We start from the raw sequence: 22,528 nt of genomic DNA, 5'->3' as shown, positions 1-22,528 counted from the left end.
TTTACCGAGAATAGAGATTGATTACGAGAAGGGCATGAAATATTCGGGTAACGAGTAAAACGCTGTGTCCAAGAACGCAAATCGCCGTATGTCACAACTTAATGACACAAATGTTTGTGAGTAAAACACCTTGGATTTATTTTATTTATACAATGACTGACATGACTTTGTGTCAAGAAATTTGGACTGTGAATGAAACCCAAAAGCGTAAGATTAGATTTAGATTTAGATTTAGATTTAGCCATGGCGCCTTTAGTTTTTTGTAGAAAAAAACAGCAAACATCCTCTGTCCCAATACCCACGATAGAGTCACTAAACAACTTTATGTTCTACATTCAATTTGTAATTATATTTGCATCTTGCATAATTATATTAAGGACCAACTTTATATTTCAACACTGTTTGAGTTTTTTCATTTTATTCTGTACTCATCATACTCGTGTTGCATATCATTGCATTTGCTTCATTTTATTAGGATAACAAAACATTGCCCGGATTCAAAAGCAAAATACATTTGATGTAGGTTGTCCAACTGAAAAGAGCATTTGTCCACATTTCTGCTGTTTACTATAAGATAGGTTTCTACAGCGGCAATTACATGTAGAACAGTGGTTGCCAATCAGATATATATTTATGAATTTGAAAAAGCGGCATCAGCATATGGAGTATATATGTGTGTGTCTCAATTGATACGTTACTCTAGAGCTAGCTCAAAGTATGTTGATTTTGTTGAACAAGGTATACTTCTTTCTCAAAAATTTCAAAGACAGGGCTATGAATCAATCAAATTAAAGTCATCACTCAAACAATTTTATGGCCACCATCATAAGCTGATATGCCATAATGACAAAAGTGTGTTAGAAATCATATCTCAGTGATATTCTTCCTCAGTCATAACAACCTTCCATCATTACCGAACTGAACAAAAATATAACATGACGGGTACCGTATACGGTGCAGGAAATGCTTACCCTTCCAGAGCACCTGATTTCACTCCTGGTTTTAGTAGAGTTCGTGATGTTTCCTACTTATTATTTGTAGCTGTTGATGTAAATGTCTTTTGGTTTTATGAGTCTTTGGTTACTCCTTGGTTTTGATTGTTATTGTCTTATACACTATACCTTATGGATGTATTTACATGATAAAGGCTTGTTATTACACTTGCATATATGAATAACACGTGACAAGAAGGTTTCATATGAAATAAAATTTAAAAAATAAAATCCTCCCACCCGCCCCATTTTTTTCAAAAATTTGAATGAAAATCTACTTATTAATTTTAGTTGGCCTTATGATAATAGTTTAAAATAATTGATTAAAAAAATAATAAATTCATGTAATTTACAGAATCTTACTGAAACTTGAATAGAATCTTTGCTACATGTATCATTCTCCAGTCATACATTGTAATCTAATTTCAGGAGTTGTGTACAGCATAAACAATGTTTCTTATAGAAATGATAAAAATATGGAAGTAGGGTTTAAATTTTTGAACTCGGCCCACACTTTCGCAAACTACATGTATTTTAGATTATTGTTGATCATCTCAACAAGATTCATTTTCTCACTTGAGCTGGTATGGCGAAAGTAAGAAAAGCAATCGAGTTGAAATGACCAATGATAATCTGTTTATCGTTATTTTACCTATGATGATGTTGTCAATTGAAATTGGCAACACTACCCCATGGTTTCCAGCTATAATTCATATCACTTGACTCAGCTGAGAAAGGCAATTATCAGTCAGCAAGATCAAAGGAAAATTTCGTAAAATAGCAATAAAGCTATATAAAGTGTAATTAAAGATGTTTTGTTTAATATTTTTTAACACCAATTGTCTTTGGAAAGTATCATTATTTGCTGGTTAACTTGTTTGCCAAATTATGAATAATGGCTGTTTATTTTTCTAGTGACTAGATTCCAGATGTAAAAAGAGTAGAGAAGAGAAACCGCTTGTAAGATGGATATGTTGTTAGAGTTTCCTAATATGGTACTACAGAATAGAGAAGGAACAAGATACGATGGTTATATAACTGTTATGGTAATTATAAGTAAATTCATAATATCTGAGCATGTATAAAGAATATGTAGTAGTTGTTAGCACTATAAGAGTTGAAACAAGTTCTGATGATTCTTTGGAAATATAAAAAAGAAGATGTGGTATGACAGGAGGTCAAACTGTGTTGTGCAAGAATCTATAAAATATTTTGTGATGCTATGAATAACAAAGAAGCTAAATTCATTCAAGTATGGATATCACAATATGGCAACTAATTACATAACAAGTAATTATGTAATAAATAATTATGTCATAATGAAATTATCACAATTTGAAAGATTAATCCTTCTTCTTTCTTTTGGTACCTCATTTATAAGATTTAAAGAAACATGAGTGGAATTACATCAGTTTAAAGATGTCTGATTGGGGATGAAAAATCTTTGTATTGTGCTACCTTAGTTATGCACATCCATATTGAAGTTCAATTTTTTTGGCAAAGTTTTATTTTTCTGCTGACAGAATTTGGTAATGGATGGAAATTTGTTGCCTATTTTATACTTTCATCAAAGATATACTTGGACAGATTATCAATATCAACAAATTTTCTTTATTTCTAATTTATTTTATTTTACAGAATGAAGATTTCTGTTTGTGCCTAGAATATCCATCTGACATTGCCAAAGCTTCTTTGTCATGTGACTGGAAATTAAAATGCTTATTGGACGGTTGTCTGGATGTGCTTAAACAGGTGAGGATAATTAAAGAAAAGCTTTGCATTAAACTAATCACATACAGACTTTGTAATAATTGATTGAATTGAAATAAAAAATTACTATCAGGCAGATATATATGATACATTTATAACAGTTACAAATGAAAACTATTCAATAATTTTTTGCACATTGACCTCAAAACATTTTTCTTTACATATTAAGATTTTATTGATCAGAACCCTTGAATTCCGTAGTATTTGGTATGCAATTATATGGTTTCAGCACAGCTGCTATATGATTTAATCCTCCAGTTGCTTTATGTTCAATGTTTGCTGCAAACTGCTGAGACATCTCTTTTCTAATACTTTTTTTTTTTAGAAACATGTAAAAAGAGCATAATATATACCTTTATAGCTTGCTGTTGGATGTGAGCCAAGGCTCTGTGTTGGAGGCCGTACTTTAATCTATAATGGTTTACTTTTATATAATATATAAACACCAATATTATTGTGACTTGGATAGAAGTTGTCTCATACTCATACCACATCTTCTTATATCTAATTAAAGAAAATAACTGTATTAGCACAAAAGCATTGTGTCTGACAATAAAAAATGTATTGAGACATTTTAAATTAATTTTACAGAGACTTTTACAGAGTAAATCATTGCCAAGTTTTCTGCAAGAAATGACAAGAATTATTGTAAGTTATTTAAATCTAAGCCTGTAAAATAACTTTCATCATTGACATTTGCAATACTGTTCAAAACTTGTCATTCAATAGTCTTTTATTTAAAACTTGTCATTCAATAGTCTTTTATTTAAAACTTGTCATTCAAAAGTCTTTTATTTAAAACTTGTCATTCAATAGTCTTTTATTTAAAACTTGTCATTCAATAGTCTTTTATTTAAAACTTGTCATTCAATAGTCTTTTATTTAAAACTTGTCATTCAATAGTCTTTTATTTAAAACATGATCATGATGGAGTTATTAACAACCTTGACTGGCTATACAGCCCTAGCACAGTCAGTTTATTTTAAACATGAACCTTTGGATTCTCTAAATTTTAGGTTGTTTGTACATTAGATAGATTTGAAGGATTTTCTTACTTGATTAAGTCTTTACCATGCAATCTAAACAGTCTGAATTGTAAATGTTGGAAAATGTAAATCAATTAGATTTTTTTGTGTGTTTCTACTTTTAAGTTTATAAACTTTGTTGGTTTGCCTAGCCGTATTTGTCCATTTCATGGTTAATAAATATTTCTGACTACTTTTCCATTTTATTTTTTTATGTCATGTGATATTTAGGAAAGTTTGAGGGTATCACCAGCCCAGTAGTCAACACTTCGGTGTTGACATGAATATCAATAATGTGGTCATTTTTATAAATTTCCTGTTTACAAAACTTTGAATTTTTCGAAAAACTAAGGATTTTCTTATCCCAGGCATAGATTACCTTAGCCCTATTTGGCACAACTTTTGGGAATTTTGGATCCTCAATGCTCTTCAACTTTGTACTAGTTTGGCTTTATAAATATTTTGATATGAGCGTCACTGATGAGTCTTATGTAGACGAAACGTGTGTCTGGCGTACTAAATTATAATCCTGGTACCTTTGATAACTATTGAAATGTGCAATTGTGAATTGTACCACAATATCAGTTATTTCTTTTTCATTTACAGGAAAAGAAGTTGGAAGTTACCAAAAGTACAAAATCAAATAAAGAACCTATAAAATGTGGTCAGATTATATCAGAAATTGAGAGTTTAGGATGGGACAGGTAAGTTACAATTGGCATAATTTATAAATTCTAAGCAGACTGTACAGTAAAAGAAATACAGTTTAAATCTGAAATGCAGGCTTTACCTTCAAATTTCTTGAGAGATTTATATTTTAACAATGTTTAAGATTAGACAAACAAGTTACAAGCATCACTGAAGAGACGTTTTTGATTGAAATGGACAATTAGTACAGTAAAACTGGAAACGTTAATGTTTTAACATGAGTTAATGCTTATCAGCTGTAAGAAGATTACTTAAAAATTTAAAGTTTCTAAAAAAAATAAGTTTAAATGTTTTAAACTTATGAATAATTAGAAGATATTAAGATACCCTTAGATTTAAACAGTTTCAGTATTAAATTGAGGATGTTTTCAGTATAAAGCAAGGTTATATCAAATAAATGACATTCAATTCGATTATTTATTTTTAACAGATTAATCATGATATTCACATTAGTCTGAAATGATGAAACTTTTACACTTTGCTCTCACGACTTAATGTTGCTTGCTTATAATTGGTAATAAAACAGCTGTCATAACAATTTTAAAAGATGATTTAAAAAGGTCGAGTAAAGAGCCAGCCCTTGACATTCAATGTGCAAATTCTACATTGAGACCACCAAGCTGATTGGATAAGTATTAATTTAGACAATCAGGAAGTTAACACCAGAGACAGCGTAAGATTAACTTACCACATATAATTTAATAGGAGAGACGTCCAAAAAAGGATGGCATTCTTGCATATTGTTGTGATTTTGAATAAAAAATCTGGGTACTTTTAGTATACAAAAACTGTATTCTACTTACTGTACAGTACTGTTACTATTCACATATCATTTCAGACTTGTATCAGTAGATGCTGACTTCACATTATTACAATTCCTTTATACAGACCATAAAGGGAGAGAACACATCCTAGGAATGAAGCTTCATCCTCAGGTATTCTGTTTGCTTGGTGTAAACTTATAATGTTATCATGTCTGTGAAGAGGTGGTGAAAGTGAGTCTTAGTTTACTGTAAATTCAGAAATTATTGAGTGCATTTATTATTGCGATTTTGTCATTTTGGACTAAAATGCCATTTAAATTTTTGCGATGTTGTGAAAAATCCTGTTTAATTCGTATAAAAAAAAATTGGATGTGAGTTCAAATTATTACGATTATAACCCTGTCGCATTTTTCGCAATAATAAAACATCGCAATATCCAACATTTTCTGAATTTACAGTATTTGTTTCCTGCATTGGTTGCATCAACATCTGCTTGAGCTTGTAATTAGGTAAATATTTTAGGAAACCACAAATTGTAAGTCAATGATATTTAGTTTACATTTGTATTATCTGGTCATCTCAATTTCATGCAGTTTATTTGACTCTGCCTCCTTAATCATGGTTGATTTACGTAAAATTTTGCATAGTTTCCATGTTTAAGTTGTAATTATATCGGTTTAAGGGTTAACCACTGATGTTAAATCAATGATGTTTGGTATCCAGTTGCATAAGCATTGACATATCTCAATACCATGCTGATAAGTTGACACGTTTCTCACAGTAATGGTCCATTCAATTTTGGCATAGTTTCATGTTGGTAAAGTTTTGCCATTAAGATTTCAACTTTAGTGTAGTTACACACAAGACAAAATTTTTAAAATGTCAACAGCTTTGTTATACTTCACATTCTTTTAATTTCTCGTCCTAATAACAGAGGCTTATATAAGTCTTCGAGTATGCAGGGTTGTTGAAAATATATCTAAGAAAAGTATTTAGCCATTATTTTTTTATACGACTGCAAAATTTGAAAAAATTTTCGTCGTATATTGCTATCACGTTGGCGTCGTCGTTGTCGTCGTCGTCTGTGTCGTTGTCGTCGTCGTCGTCGTCCGAATACTTTTAGTTTTCGCACTCTAACTTTAGTAAAAGTGAATGGAAATCTATGAAATTTTAACACAAGGTTTATGACCACAAAGGGAAGGTTGGTATTGATTTTGGGAGTTTTGGTCCCAACATTTTAGGAATTAGGGGCCAAAAAGGGCCCAAATAAGCATTTTCTTGGTTTTCGCACTATAACTTTAGTTTAAGTTAATTGAAATCTATGAAATTTTGACACAAGGTTTATGACCACAAAAGAACGGTTGGGATTGATTTTGGGAGTTTTGGTTTCAACAGTTTAGGAATTAGGGGCCAAAAAAGGGCCCAAATAAGCATTATTCTTGGTTTTCGCACAATAACTTTAGTTTAAGTAAATAGAAATCAATGAAATTTAAACACAATGTTAATGACTACAAAAGGAAGGTTGGTATTGATTTTGGGAGTTTAGGTCCCAACAGAATAAGGGGCCCAAAGGGTCCAAAATTAAACTTTGAATAATTGGGGTTCTTTGATATGCCGAATCTAACTGTCATGACTGTGTATGTAGATTCTTAACTTTTGGTCCCGTTTTCAAATTGGTCTACATTAAGGTCCAAAGGGTCCAAAAATAAACTTAGTTTGATTTTGACAAAAAATGAATCAGTTAGGTTCTTTGATATGCTGAATCTAAAAATGTACTTAGATTCTTGATTATTGGCCCAGTTTTCAAGTTGGTCCAAATCAGGGTCCAAAATTAAACTTTGTTTGATTTCATCAAAAATTGAATAAATGGGGTTCTTTGATATACCAAATCTAACTGTGTATTAGATTCTTCATTTTTGGTCCTGTTTTCAAATTGGTCTACACTAAAGTCTAAAGGGTCCAAAATTAAACTTAGTCTGATTTTAACAAAAATTGAAATCTTGGGGTTCTTTGATATGCTGAATCCAAAAATGTACTTAGATTTTTTATTATGGGCCCAGTTTTCAAGTTGGTCCAAATCAGGATCTAAAATTATTATATTAAAAGTATTGTGCAATAGCAAGTCTTTTCAATTGCACAGTATTGCGCAATGGCAAGAAATATCTAATTGCACAATATTGTGAAATAGCAAATTTTTTTTTAATTAGAGTTATCTTTCTTTGTCCAGAATAGTAAGCAAGAAATATCTAATTGCAAAATATTGTGCAATAGCAAGATTTGTTTTTAATTGGAGTTATCTTTCTTTGTCCAGAATCAACTTAAATCTTTGTTATATACAATATACAATGTATATTCACTTTTTACTACCAACTGATAAATTAAAATAATCTTTACCATTCAGTGATAACAAGCAGTTTTTTTACATCTTAATATTTTATGATGTATTTAAATGAGTAGTTATTTTTGCAAACTCCATTAGAAATTTTAATTGAGATTAGTTTTGGAATAAGGGAAAGGGGGATGTGATTAAAAAAATTGGGTTCAATTTTTCTCATTTGAAATTTCATAAATAAAAAAGAAAATTTCTTCAAACATTTTTTTGAGAGGATTAATATTCAACAGCATAGTGAATTGCTCTAAGAGAAAACAAAAATTTTAAGTTCATTAGAACACATTCATTCTGTGTCAGAAACCTATGCTGTGTCAACTATTTAATCACAATCCAAATTTAGAGCTGAATCCAGCTTGAATGTTGTGTCCATATTTGCCCCAACTGGTCAGGGTTCAACCTCTGCGGTCAAATAAAGCTACGCCCTGCGGAGCATCTGGTTATAAATAGCTACAAAAATAAACAATTATTTTACAAAATGGATATTTCTTTTCTTCATGATATTATTCATATGCGTCATACAATTTTTCACAATATATTTTAGCATCCTGTAGAACCACCCCAGTGTATAACAGATCTTCCTGTACCATTTGATCCTCATTGGACCAATAAAGTAGGTTATCACTTATTTATTTTCAGCAAAATCAGTTTTATACACAGAAATTATGTCATAACATCTGTAATAATCTAAATATAACTGTTATTGCATGATAAAAAGAATGGAAAAAAAAGAGAAAGTTTTAATGTTTTCAATATAAACTAGAGATTCTAACGAATGATTTTTTTTCAGAACCTCTCAGACTTTTTCTTCAGTTGGAATATAACTGGCTTGATTGTTTATTTTGTTCTCGACCGATTGCAGTGCATTCAGAATTTTGATTCAAATGCCATCTGTTTCATCAAAATAAACTGTTCAGAAATTTTACAAAATTGCCTTAGAAGATCCAAAGTCTAGTCATCAATGATAGTAGTGTGAATTGAAGATGAAAGCTAGTAACATCAGTCCTATTAGATTTCAATTCCACAACTGTCATTGAAATTATAAAGATTTATTTTCTTTAAAGACACCAATTGTAGTAACTTTTAATTGACATTTTTTTTTATTGCTATACAGTTGTAAAGATTCAATTGTTAAAACTATTTCTTTTAAAATGTCTTCTATATAACTATTAAACAGATTTGAATTTTGATTAAAACATTTGATATTCATTGAAATATATATGAAGTTTAGATATGTTGGAAATAAAATTCCATGGGAGATAATCTGATATGAAAAAGTAATAGGACTGACTTATCTCCCTTTAAGACTCCCAAACAATGTCTCTTGAGTATTTTTAAATGTATAGAAAAATAACATTACATTTGAGAAGAGATTATTTGAAAACTTTAAATTGGACATTAATGTAGTAATTCTTGAATTACTACAAGGCCACAATTAAAAATATTTTGGTTTGCCCAAACCCTACCCAAGGTTGAGACAGTGGGTAGGTAGGTAGGCATTTTTTTAATTTTTTTTTTTAAGAAATTTATGTATCGGATGTTTATTAGTCTTCATGCCTATCTGATTAAAAAAAAAACTTCTTCAAATCAGGACAATATTGCTTTTCATATGACTAACAATAGATATGTGATTGAATTTTTTTATCTGTACATGAAATTTAGGAAATCAAATCAGAGTTGAAAGGGACTGCATTAGGAGATGAGCAAAAATATAAAAAAAAAAAAAGAAAAATTTCTTATCAAGTCACACTAAAATTATGAAAGTTTTAGAATATTTTTAGCTATAGTATCAACTTTATTTGATCATTCAGACGATTTAAATATGTGTAACAAGATTTATATATACATGTATTATATACAAACAATACAATACAATGATGGGTACAATGTATAACAAAATAGAAAATATTTCAAACCAAAAGTTAGTTAAACTGCATGCCATACTTTTACAGACTTGAGTAATATTAGATTTGCGAACAATAATAATCTTTAAAATATTAATCAAAATTTGATTTGCTTATAAACTCATGTAACTATATTTAATAAAAAAAGTCTTTCATACGTTAAGTCTACTAATATATATGTAATAGTGTCTTATTGTTTTATATAGATTTCTATCCAACAAAGTGAATGGCCGATGTCTGCATACTATCTTAAAAAGGTGTTTAAATATATTATAGAGTACACTTGAAGATTTATACAACCAGTTCACACACAGTGTAAATAGTTCCCAGCTATTTTGGGACTGTATGGAAGACATAGACAAGAATACCTGGGTCTTGGAACCAGACAATCCAAACTTCAGTGCAGTATACAGACGTATAGCTATCAGTAAGATAAAATAGCTTATAAAAAAGAAGATGTGGTATGATTGCCAATGAGACAACTATCCACAAGAGACCAAAATGACACAGACAATAACAACTATAGGGGACCGTACCCTGTTTATGAAGCAAATGTTGATCATTGTTTTTAATGGTCAGCAGTTTTAGAAGCATGCATAAGCTCTTTTAATCATATCTGCTATATAGAAATATATGTGTTGATACTTATCGGTGTGGTGTACAAAATTTTATACTGTAATACGTGGTACACAGTAAATACTACCAAAATAGTTTTTTTTCTGCCCAGATATTTCTATTTGATGAAGTACATTTAACCAGTAGATCTAAAAACATGACATTTATTATTTCAATGATACCCTGTAAGGGCTTTAGAAAATAGTATCAGACTCCCCCTGTAATTTCATTCAGAAAATAGTGTTTTATTCATGTTTCAAAGTGTTGTGAAATATATTCCAATAGTAGTTCAACTTCAGTCTTAATTCAGTCTTTATCCAACAAGGATTGTCAGTTTTCTTATTGAAGGTCTTTGGTCTCTCTAGGCGTTCTGACTGCCTCCTCAATAAAAAATGACTGCCACCCTAATAATGCTGAAAGTGTGTTTAACACCAACTAACATCAATAAAAATAAAGGTCTAAGAGAAAATGTTCATCAAATCTTCGTATAATAAAAAGTTTGATTTAACTTTTCAAGGTTTTTGTTTCCAGGTTCATCAGCATCTGTTCAAATTACAGTGGATCCCAGACAACCACAGTTATTACCCAGTTGTAGATTTATGGGAGCTGATCATAGTAAGTTGTTATTTGGAAATAAAATTCAAATTGTTTTTTCTGAATGACAATTGAAATATTGTATACCTATTGACTGCGTAAGAGGGAAATAGCAAGTTTGCTGTTGCTGAGAAGTTGCAGGAGACAGACTTCAATGATCCATGGAATAAATTCATGTAAAAATAACTATGTTTCATTGTACAGTGAAACTTCTCTAAACCGGTCCCTCTAAATACCGGTTCTCCCTTCATACCGGCCAAAATAACAAGTCCCGGCCGGCGTGTATGTAAATAAACGGTCAGGTAACCTTATAAAACCGGCCACCCCTTTAAACCGGATACCGGCCGATATTTGCGTATTTGTGTAATCAAAATCAATAAAATATCACCTCATAAAACCGGCCTTGTCATTTGTAATCATTAGTCCATATATAATACTGTTATATAAACAAACAAGTTAATCCGGTCAATTAACTGAGTAGTGTTTACCTGTCAATGTCAAATCAATACCCGAATAAATTATCGGTTGACAGATTATGATCTTCACTCACGCTAATCAATGATGATAATTAATTTTCATTAAATGTTTTAATTTGGCTACTTTATTTCATCATTTAAAAAAAAATTGGCTTCTTTATTTCATCATTTAAAAAAAATAACTTTCAGGCAAATTTTACAGAAATTTATCACATTGATCTTTCAAAATATATCGTAAATAGATATCGTCGTTATGCATTTGGGAACATGTGTAGTGCTGTAAGGTGGTATACTGCTTATTATGTATTATCTTCGTATGGTACCGATGATGAATGTATGTCAATTGAGTTCAATAACATAATATATCGATATTAAGACTGTTTTGTTATATAGTTGCATTTTATTTGTTATTCCTGCAAAATAAAAAAATAATAAAGATACAAATGATGTTTTAATATTTATTTCATAATCAATTTAGAATACAAAGCTAAATTTACACAACAAAACAAACTTTATGATTGAGGTACAATACATGGTGAAAAAACCAAATGCACAAATATTGAAGGGAAGTAACTCTTGTTAATTTCAAATTCAACAAACCGGCCACCCCTGAAAACCGGCCGAATCCCGTGGTCCGACGGGCGGCCGGTTTTGAGAAGTTTCACTGTATAGTGATAAAGGCAAGTCAACTTTTTATGTTTAAATGCACAATGGAAACAATTGAAATTGTTATTTAACCCCATTTTAACACATGAAATGCATCAGATATATGATATTTGTGCTAGATACTTCATATTCTGTAACTCTTTCCAGTTCACGGTTTTAGTTTTCATCATTTAAAAAAAAACGTCAATTTTTTTTTATAGGTGTGAGTCAATTAAGACAGAACATGAACTCTAACCTTTATCACTGGTAAGATATAATTGATTTCTTAATTTTATCTGATAAGTCATTTAAATACTGTAAACCAGATTATTTTCACTGTTACCTTTTTCAAGTTTGATCCTTTCTAGTCCGTTTCACAGCTCTTAACTTCGCAATTTTCTAATTTACTTGATGCAGTTCTAGTGTTGGGAATATCCAAGTTTTGCATATTTGGGCGATTTATATTTGCATTATTTTTCTTCTTGCAAAAATAAATTGCTTGCCTTACACAAAGTGAACATCTTCCATCATTGCTGCATGGTTATATACTTAAAATAGTTTCAATTAAGATATGTTTGCCATTAATGTGGCATTATCAATACAATAAAACATTGTAAGGTGCAAGTTTTAAAATATTCTAATTTTACAGCTACATGGTATTAATCCTTAAGGTGTTGTTTTAAGGATATGGATTAGAAAATAGAAATAACATAAATGTATACAACTTCAAAATACACCATAATATTTCCTATCTTAGTGTAGTATTTGTATCAAATTCACTCAACAGCACATGAACTTGAGAAATATATGAAATTGTTGAAAATTTTATTGATAAAATCTTTTTACATGCCAATTTACAATGAACAAATATTCTGAACTGTATTACAGGGATCCAGAAGGAAATCTACTGGAGAATCTACAGAGTTTATTAGATATAACCTTCCCTACTCCTACAACATCAAAGAAAGAGGTACCAGTTTCATATATATTATTGCTGCATATTTTTTTTTTATAGAATTCTTGTCTTTGAGAAAGCTGTTGTGACATTTCAATTTGGGAATTGTGCATTGTCCTTTCTCATTACTTTTAAAGAAACATTTTTCTTTAGTCTTTTGTAACCTAATTACCACTGGACATTAAGTAACCAACAATCGTTCAATAAATCTTTGTTTCTCAAAACACAATTATTTAAAATATAGTATAGGTGGTTGAAAATAAGACATAGGGAAAGCTTTGCATAAATAGAGTTAAGTATACACCAATGAAAAAAAAATGCAACATATTAATCAAACCAGAAAAAGGTTCCAAAGATGAAACACAAAGTTCCCAACAAAAGACCTATGGCAACATCTAAGGTCAAATTCTAGGTAGCACAATGTAGAAAATTTGAATAAATCCAATATAGATTTCAAAGATTATTAAGCAACATAAAAGGAAACAATAGAAAGATAACCATCAAGCTAATTATACATAACAGGATATCACCAATCACCAAAAATACTGGACAATACAACAGACAACACCGACCACCAACACAAGACTCCTCTGGTTCATATTTTACACAATAAGTATTTTACCTACTGTACTTATAATCTTATAGTCTTATATCTAGTATGCATATTTTCAGGAATTCAGTATGGAGTGTGGGATCTGTTATTCATATAAACTGGAGGCAGAATTGCCCAATGAAGTATGTAACGACAGTAGATGTGGACAGGCCTACCATCATTCCTGTTTGTATGAGGTAATATACAATTAATTGCTAGAAAACATATGTTTCAACCCAACATATGTTCAAAAAAAGTATTACTTTGCACTGTATTAAAATTATTCTGACAATATACTATTAATATTTCCACATCGATGCACAAGAATACTGTGGATTGCATTTTTGTGGATATTTGATTTTGTGGATTACACATTCTCTGCATTCGAAGCCTATGATAAAATGTTTGGCAAACATTCAAATTTATGGTTCACTTGTACCCAGGAAACCTACGAAAATTGGTCTCTAACTAACTAATGATAATGAATCTACAGTATGCTACCCAAAACTATAAACTGATAAGTAAATTGTTATAGAGCAACATACTAGTTGAACTATACATTTGTCTTGTTATTAAACAGGTCTCAAAATCTCATAAGACAATAAATTTTGTTAAAGTGTAGCTAGCTGTAGACTGCATAAACAGCTTGCCCTCATACAGATACCACACGTTTGGTTAATCAGTTCATTATCTTTTACCAGTGGCTTCAAATATTGTTGTTCAATTTATTATTTACATAGTTTTTTGTCATATTAGTGGAGTGACCAAGCCAACAATTTTTCAACTTTAATGGACCACCCTACCTGCAGGCTAAATTATGACTTTTTGGAAAAAGAAATGTTTATTCTTAAATTTTTGCCTGGTCGTAGAATTGAAATATGGTGCAATTTTTAAAAAAATAAGGTCAAAGGTTAGAGTTTTTCACTATTGTCAATTTATTTCACAAGAGGTTATAAAAAGTTACCAAAAAATTTCTGAATTGTTACTTAACAAGAAATTTATAATGAAATAAACTGTGACACTTCATTTGCAACTTAATTTGAAAATAATGAAACCACCAAATGCACATTTTTAAGGGAATTCAGACTAGCAACAAAAAGAAGATGGAACAACCGAATCTCAATTCATCTGGTTTTTTTTTTTAACATCGCATGTACTTCTAAAGATATATTTCTGATTTTACGGCATTTATAAAAAGAATCGAAGTCAATTTGGTTTTGCTTTGATGTATATTTATTGACAGTCACAAATATTTCACAAGGCAATTAAATCAAATGGGTTTATTGATGAACTTAAGTTTCAGCGTATATTCTAGCTCTTTTAACATTTTAGGTTTTATGTGCCTTAGCCTAACATAAGCATGGACCCCTTAGAAAGAGTGGTTGTATGGGATATTTTAACAAACAAAGGGCAAGACAACTTTCGAAAACCTGGCATCAGTCATCGTTTTCATCGTCGTCTTCTTCCAATATTGCTTGGTGAGTTAAATAATTTCTACAACCATCAAACCCTTCACATGCCCAAATATTGGTATACACGGATTTCTGTTGGTTGCATACACAGTTGTTATTGCAAGCTGTTTTCCCTTGTCCGTATACGTTAAAACAAATTCTTGAAGGAAATCTACTGACATGGGTCCCTCAAAGAAAATCGTGAACAAACTGTTTTTACCCTCTTACCAACCAGAGTCTTTGGAAAGTATGATAACTGGTTTAGCAATATGATGTTTATCCAAACTTGCGTTTGAAGCATTGCATGCACACGTGGGATGTGCTGTAAAAACTTGTTTTCACATGAAGGAATTTTCACAAGACTGGTATCCTTTGTGGCGGCAAACTCCACCCTTCGCTTGTTTAGCCCATCATGAAGATACCTGAACTTTCTCTTTGGATCATACAATGAGACGATAAATTCACTTTCAATGAAGGTATGGGACCAATAGGATATGCCAATATTCTGACTACAGTCTCATACTCATGAACATTAGCAAGAACTAAAGCACGACGAACTATTTTTACTGGGTTTATATGTGCCTTAACAAAGTCACCTGATTTACACTTGAGTTTTGAGGTCTTGGTCTTATCATGGAATGTATTGAGAGGAGACCTCGACTTATAACTGTAGAAGACATGGGTTTCAGACTCATTTGAGCAGCCTTCCACAGAAGATTTTAACATCTGGTTGCCACGTTCAAAAGATTTATGAAGAGAATCATGAACATTTATTGAGGCTTTCATTTCTGTAGAAATACTAGTATTTCTCAATGGCTAAGGATGATCGGCAACGTTAAATGGATAGGTCATATTTGAATGCATATACCCTATAAAATCAGAGACATTCTTCTTGTCTCGTGTCATTGCTGTTGGCTTGTTTTCTTTGTGTTCAATTTCTGAATCTGTGGCTAATCCTGATCTTGATCTAATTTCAGCATCCATCGAAGTACAGTGTTTTTTTTCCTTGTCAGTCCTATGATGCCTCTACAACCTTTAGAATCTTTAATAATAGTTTTATCTGTAGCCATATCACTCCAGATACTATTTAAGGCTCCATGTTTATGTCTGATTGAAAACTCACCTGACATAAAGACTGATTTTACCGTTTCAGACAGATTCAACATATCCAATATGTAGGCTGGTGTCCACCTAGCATAGTTCGTCCGATTGGTAATGAAAAGGCATCGCAACATTGCAGCTACCATTTTCAAATGTAAAAGCCACAACCCATTTCGTTCAGCCCTAATGTTTTGTAACAATATCTCAACTGCACGAAGAAACATATCCCAAAATGCGAAGGTTGGTGATAGTTTATAAGAGTGTATTCTGAATTCTTCAAACAATGGCAACATATGTTCTTTAAAAGTAGAAAACCACTGTGCAACACCTTCAGCGCTTTTGGGTGTTTCAGCAAATGAATTGTGACATACATTTGGTTCAATATTAATTAGCGATTTTCGTCTTAACACCAATTGAATGCTTTTGAATTAAACAAAAGAGCCATGAGAGCTAGATTCATAGACTACAGACGAAATTTCAGATTTAGCCTTTTTTAGAACCGGTTCCTAATGGAACAATTTGTTCAGTGCTTTCTGCAGAAGAGGGAATCGAATCTAAGTTTTGTCTCGAAAGAATATACAGAAATACCAAAGACAGGACAGATATATCTCGGTTTTCGATGAAACAAGACACAATCTTCCCATAAACATTAGAATAACTAGGTGGTCCATACCGTTCGGTTGGCTTGTCCAAAGGTAAACATGCCATAAGATTGGTATTCGAATCAACGTCAAAGATCTTTCTAGTCCGCATTTAACCTTTATGGAACTCATGTGGGCGTTTGATGATTCGTTTTGATACTGAAATACAACTCTAGACATGGAGTAAAATGTATTTTTACAATGGATTGTTTCAGCATTTAAGTCAATATCTTCTGCTCATGTCTGTATAATACGACTACCTGTTCTTAATACAGCAATACCATTAGGTACATAGAACATGTATTGGATTCTGTCTATTTCCAAATTAGCTAAACTAGTCCGATATCTACGTTCATCAGAATAGGATGCACGAAAACCATGAGAGTTTGGATTTTCAATAATTTTTTTAGAGCCAAACTTATGGTGTAATTGTAATGCCAAAGTAAGATGAAATGAGGTTAACAGGTTTATGTTTAAAGCAAGTATGCATTCTGTTATTGCCAGGAACTTTAGAAACATTACTACAATTTTTCAATGAGCATCAGAATAACGAGGAGGTTGGTATCATATGCATTGAACTATTATGCAAAGTTAAAAATCCTCATTAAAGTTAATTTATAAGAATTACTGACTTGGAATGGCTTCGAAACTTTACAATAGGAAGTTTAAAACATCTTAATTCGGAAAATTATGAAATTATCAATGTAATCTTAATTTACAAATGTTGTAACCACTTAGTTAAAATAATACAGAATTTACTTTCGCTAAACTGAGTGAAAATGGACAAAATTTAGAAAAGAAATAAGGAATTCTAGTTTAACATTATGAATACACAATTAAACTCTGTAAAAAATGCAAATTCATATGTTAACAGACCAAAAAAAAAGTAACAAAATTCATAATTTTTTTCCCCATCTTGAAATTTGAAAAAAAGTCCAAGTGTCTTTTTTCTTTCCATTTTATAAAAAACTGCACCGCATAAAATGTCTACGACTGGGCTAAAAAGTTAGCTTAAGGTATTGGCTTTGCAAAATATTATTTTTTAGCCTGCAGGTATGCCGGTCCATTAAAGTCGTAAAATAAGAACCTTTTTCTTGATCTATCACTCCACTATATTGTGTTCTCAAATTGTTCTGTAGTTAATGAAACTCTTAAAAGTTTTTTCTACACTGTATTTTATGTTTATTCATGTTCCTTTCATGCTTTGAATTTTTATTACAGTGGTTAAGGTCATCTGGCTGTAGACAAAGTTTTAATACAGTTTTTGGTGAATGCCCATATTGCAGCAAGGTAACTTATTGTTTGTTTTTATAGACATGATGCCAATTTAAAATATTTGGTGTTTTAAATACATTTGTTCACTGTAAAAAAATAATTTGTTTTTTTACATCACTATCTAACAATACACAAATATTTATGTACTGTTACCTACAGAGAGTGACCTGAGTAAAATAACTGACGCTGTCTTTAAGAATGTACTTAGGTGAGGTTTTGGAATATGTGTCAGATGTTCGAAATCCTTGGTGTTTTTCAATACAATACAAGGTAAAATATTTTGCCCCATAACACCTATTTGTCTTTCAATATAAAACTTAATAGCTCATAAAAAATCATTTGACAAAATTTAAGCAGATTCTTGTTTTTCTTTCTTCTGATTTGAGACCGAAATGAGACCAATGCGAATATAAGGTAAAAGTCAGAGTCAGCCTTTTCCCGCCATATTTTATAAATCAAACATCTCAAAAAGGAGCTCCATGACCTATCAATATTTTTAGCTTATTTTGATCCTTAACTAATACTCTTCCAGCTTATAGTATCAATTTTGAGTTCTTGATTTATTTAATTTCATCTAAGATCACCTAAGTACATCCTTAAGTGATCTTACCCATTTATTTTGAATGCCAGTAAGATTTTCACCTGTATCATCATGACATGTCAGAGATAGATGTTGGCACAAGTATTCTTTACAGGTTAGTGTCTACCAACCATTTAAACCCCTCAGTCATGGACACTCAATCTAATAGCTTGCTGTTTCATACAAAGAGTTATTTCCCTTTAACATAAAATAGATTTTGAAATGAATTATGTGTTTTGCATGTGTTTTTTGTTGTTTCTTTTATTTATAAGTTACTCTCTTCTCTTTTTTTACAGCCAATTACAGTCAAGATGCCAACAACTTGATTACAGATCGATAAAATCTATATATAAATCTAACCACCATGGACAACTCGGAGGTGTACCAGATCTATTTAGGAGAGAGATAACATTAAAAATAAGAGTAGCTTACCAATACCAATGATAATCTACAGCAGGGGCGGATCCAGCCATTTTAAAAAGGGGGGTTCCTAACCCAGGACAAAGGGGGGGTTCCAATTACATGTCCCCATTCAAATGCATTGATCGTCCAAAAAAAGGGGGGGGTTCCAACCCCCGGAACCCCCCCTCTGGATCCGCGCCTGATCTACAGTGATTTAAATGTAGATTTTTGCTGAGTTTAAAAACACTGCAAATAGATGCTGCACAACCCATAGATGTACCAGTTCTATTTAGGAGATTGATACCATTGCGTCAAAGGCATCTTCAAAACTTCAACAAGTGCCAATGATAATTTACAGTGATTTGAATGTAGACTTTGTTGAGTTTAAAAACACTTTTGTTAATAGATGACCTCATTTAATTATGTGTTACCAGGTTCATACATATAGCATGTGTACTCTCCAAGTATCATTCAGACACAGCTAGAAACCAGAAAAAGTTATGATTTTTTGGAAGAAAATGAACTGTTTGCACATCAAAACATTTATTGCTAAGAAATCTCATAACATTTAATAGCGGAATATCTATTAAATTATTCAAAACAAAATGTGGCTTTTTCAAAACTGGGTACATAAAATTTTGTTATAGAATTATAAATAAAAAGATAAAATACATAAGATAGCCTTTCTGTTTGAAATAACATCTACATATTTATATATTGTTCATGAAAAGTAATTATCTTCAAGGATAGAAACATCTGTATATGATCAGGGTTGTTACAGAAATGTATTACTGTGGGTTCATTATTATTCGTTGGATACCAATTTTTGTTGATTTTGTTGTTACAGGTGAATGATGAATTTAAGGTGGTAACTTACACTACAGGGAGGTAACTCCTGTAAAATCAGCTTAACGTTTTAATTACGTTGTGTTGTTAAAGGAATATTAAGCTTCTCAATGATCAAAATAAGTGTTTGTCAAACTGCTATATAACCAGTGTAATTTTTCTGATAAAACGCTTGGTTCAAATTTTTTTATTTTTTTATATTTTTGTAAAAGGGTCAAAGTAAATACTTTGTCAAAATTTTAAGAAAATTAAACCAGCCAAATTAATTTTAGTTAAAGTGTTGGGTACCACCTTAAATAATCAAGTACAGATTTTCTATAGGCTTGTATGCAGACCCGAACAAATCCAAGAAATCGAATACAAAAAATATACGAAGTTTCTTTAATCCATGAAAATTGGAATCCAGGAAAAATTAATGAATCCACAGTAATCAGGTAATAGGAAGTTAAAATCCCCTTTACCTCTTGATCTACCACTCAAGTCTTTGATCTGATCACTGGAGCATAAAACACATATCAATGTTGAAAGGTCAACTTCACAATTCAGAAGTTTGAAAGTTATATGTATTTGGAAACATATATGACGAAAATCTAGTGTAACTACACAACTTTTAAACAAAGGACACAAATCAATAAAACCATGAAAATTTCAATACAAAATTTAAATATACATGTACATGTATTTAAAATGGAAATCATAAGTTTGGAAGGTTTTGTAATGTGTCTTCAAGCTTTATACATTTATATCTGGAATAACCCTTGGTTTTCAACCCATCAAATGGAATCATTTTTTATTTAATATGTACATGTGTACTCCTTTAAATGCCTGTTTGATATCTCTCCATAGTCTGTTCATATCTAAAATAACAATACCGCTAACAACCAATATTAAAATGGCAGCTCCTGCATAGCCAATACTGGCTGCTGTCATACGAGAATCAGTAGCACTGTATTTCCTTCGACGCATGATAGAAGTATTAGTTTTATCTACTTTCAGGCTTGTTACAAGCCAATCAATTTGTTCTTGTAGTGTACTGTTACCCCAAAATTCAGGTAAACCAGAAACCTCTGATCCACATTTAGGACAGGAACAGGGTGGAGGTGTAATGTCCACCAACAGTGTGTAATTACAATCAATGCTAGGTTCAATCGGGTCATCACCTGTGGTACACACAGATTCTGGGTTCACATCAGTGTTGGTGTAAGTTGTGTTTTCACGTGAGAGAGGATCGGCACCTGTTAAAAGGAATCAAATATATTTATCTTATTCATCATTTATTTTAAAAAATGATTTTATTTCTTTAAAAGATTTACATTTATGAATAATTTACTTTTCTAAAAAAAAAAAAAAAATTGTTACCATTTTGACTAGTACATGAAAACAAGGAAATGTGGTATGAATGCCAATGAATAACTATCCATCAAATGATGTGTTGTACTAGTAACTAAAGGTCACTGTAAAAGCTTCAATATTGACCCAGTATTTATTATATTCAGCTATAAAAAAATATAACAAAAATACCGAACTCCATGGCAAATTCAACTAGAGGCTCTCAAGAGCCTGTGTCGCTCACCTTGGTCTATGTGCATATTAACAATAAACACAGATAAATTCATGACAAAATTGAGTTTTGGTGATGGTGATGTGTTTGCAGATCTTTCTTTACTGAATATTCTTGTTGCCACAATTATCTCTATCTATAATGAACTTGGCCCAGTAATTACAGTGGAAAATATTTCCTAAAAATTTATGAAAATTGTTAACAATTTACTATAAAGAGCAATAACTCCTTAAGGGGTCAATTGACAATTTTGGTCTTGTTGACTTGTTTGTAGATCTTATTTTGCTGAATATTATTGCTGTTTACAGTTTATCTCTATCTATAATAATATTCAAGATAACCAAAATCTGCAAAATTTCCTTAAAATTACTAATTCGGGGGCAGCAACCCAACAACAAGTTGTCCGATTTGTGTAAAAATTTCAGGGCAGATAGATCTTCACCTGATAATTAATTTTATTCCATATTTTATGTCAGATTTGCTCTAAATGCTTTGGTTTTTGAGTTTTAAGCCAAAAACTGCATTTTACCCCTATGTTCTATTTTTAGCCATGGCAGCCATCTTGGTTGGTTGGGGGAGTCACGCCACACATTTTTTAAACTAGATACCCCAATGATGATTGTGGCCAAGTTTGGTTAAATTTGGCCCAGTAGTTTCAGAGGAGAAGATTTTTGTAAAAGTTAACGCCGCCGGACGCCAAGTGATGGGAAAAGCTCACTTGGCCCTTTGGGTCAGGTGAGCTAAAAAGGGGAAAGCCACATAAAACAAAAATCATTCAATGGATCTATAGAAAAACAAATTCCAAATACCTGACTTCAAACAGACATTTCGAAGGAAATGGTGTGTTAACTGGTTAAGGATGTTCGTGTGTCATGTTTTGGAATTTTTGTCAGAATTTCGGAATCCTCTGTTTTCATCCATTTGAATCCCTTAAAAAAATTTGCCCATTGATCCCCATTTTCTTTGGCAGTGTCTGCGCGTACCCGCATGCGGGTACGAATAGTCAAATTGCCGTTCCAGGCTGCGCGTATCCACATCCGGTTTTCTAATAAAATGCTATCGAATCGGGAATGAAACGTGAAATATATTTATAGATTATCGTTGATTATCTCAACGAGATTGATTTTCTCGCTTGAGCTGGTACAGCGAAAGTGAGAAAAGCAATCGAGTTGAGATGACCAATGATAATCTGTTTATCGCTATTTTACCTATGACGACGTTGTCAATTTCAATGTCAATTTC

The 22,528-nt window shown here is 31.5% G+C and overlaps 2 protein-coding genes across 2 annotated transcripts in view; one reads left to right on the top strand and one right to left on the bottom strand.

Annotated features, from left to right (window-relative positions):
* Window positions 1–1,822: 1,822 nt before the first annotated feature.
* LOC143068872 (E3 ubiquitin-protein ligase FANCL-like) lies at window positions 1,823–19,555 on the top strand. The gene is made up of 13 exons (XM_076243216.1): window positions 1,823–2,038; window positions 2,631–2,744; window positions 3,354–3,410; window positions 4,394–4,491; window positions 5,334–5,430; window positions 8,193–8,261; window positions 9,829–9,979; window positions 10,699–10,782; window positions 12,104–12,149; window positions 12,771–12,852; window positions 13,510–13,626; window positions 17,844–17,912; window positions 18,774–19,555. The coding sequence occupies exons 1-13, from the start codon at window positions 1,958–1,960 to the stop codon at window positions 18,801–18,803; spliced, it is 1,095 nt and encodes a 364-aa protein (XP_076099331.1). The 5' UTR covers window positions 1,823–1,957; the 3' UTR covers window positions 18,804–19,555.
* Window positions 19,556–19,780: 225 nt separating this feature from the next.
* The window catches only part of LOC143068871 (uncharacterized), a 34,199-nt gene continuing 31,451 nt past the window's right edge, over window positions 19,781–22,528 (bottom strand). Inside the window, exon 4 of the mRNA XM_076243215.1 lies at window positions 19,781–20,960. Within this exon, the coding sequence (XP_076099330.1) occupies window positions 20,509–20,960 (452 nt within the window). The 3' untranslated portion in view covers window positions 19,781–20,508. The remainder of the gene's footprint in view (window positions 20,961–22,528) is intronic.

Source organism: Mytilus galloprovincialis, chromosome 3 (assembly GCF_965363235.1).
Source record: "Mytilus galloprovincialis chromosome 3, xbMytGall1.hap1.1, whole genome shotgun sequence".
NCBI lineage: Eukaryota > Metazoa > Mollusca > Bivalvia > Mytilida > Mytilidae > Mytilus > Mytilus galloprovincialis.
This window is presented reverse-complemented; position numbering and strand designations above follow the sequence as displayed.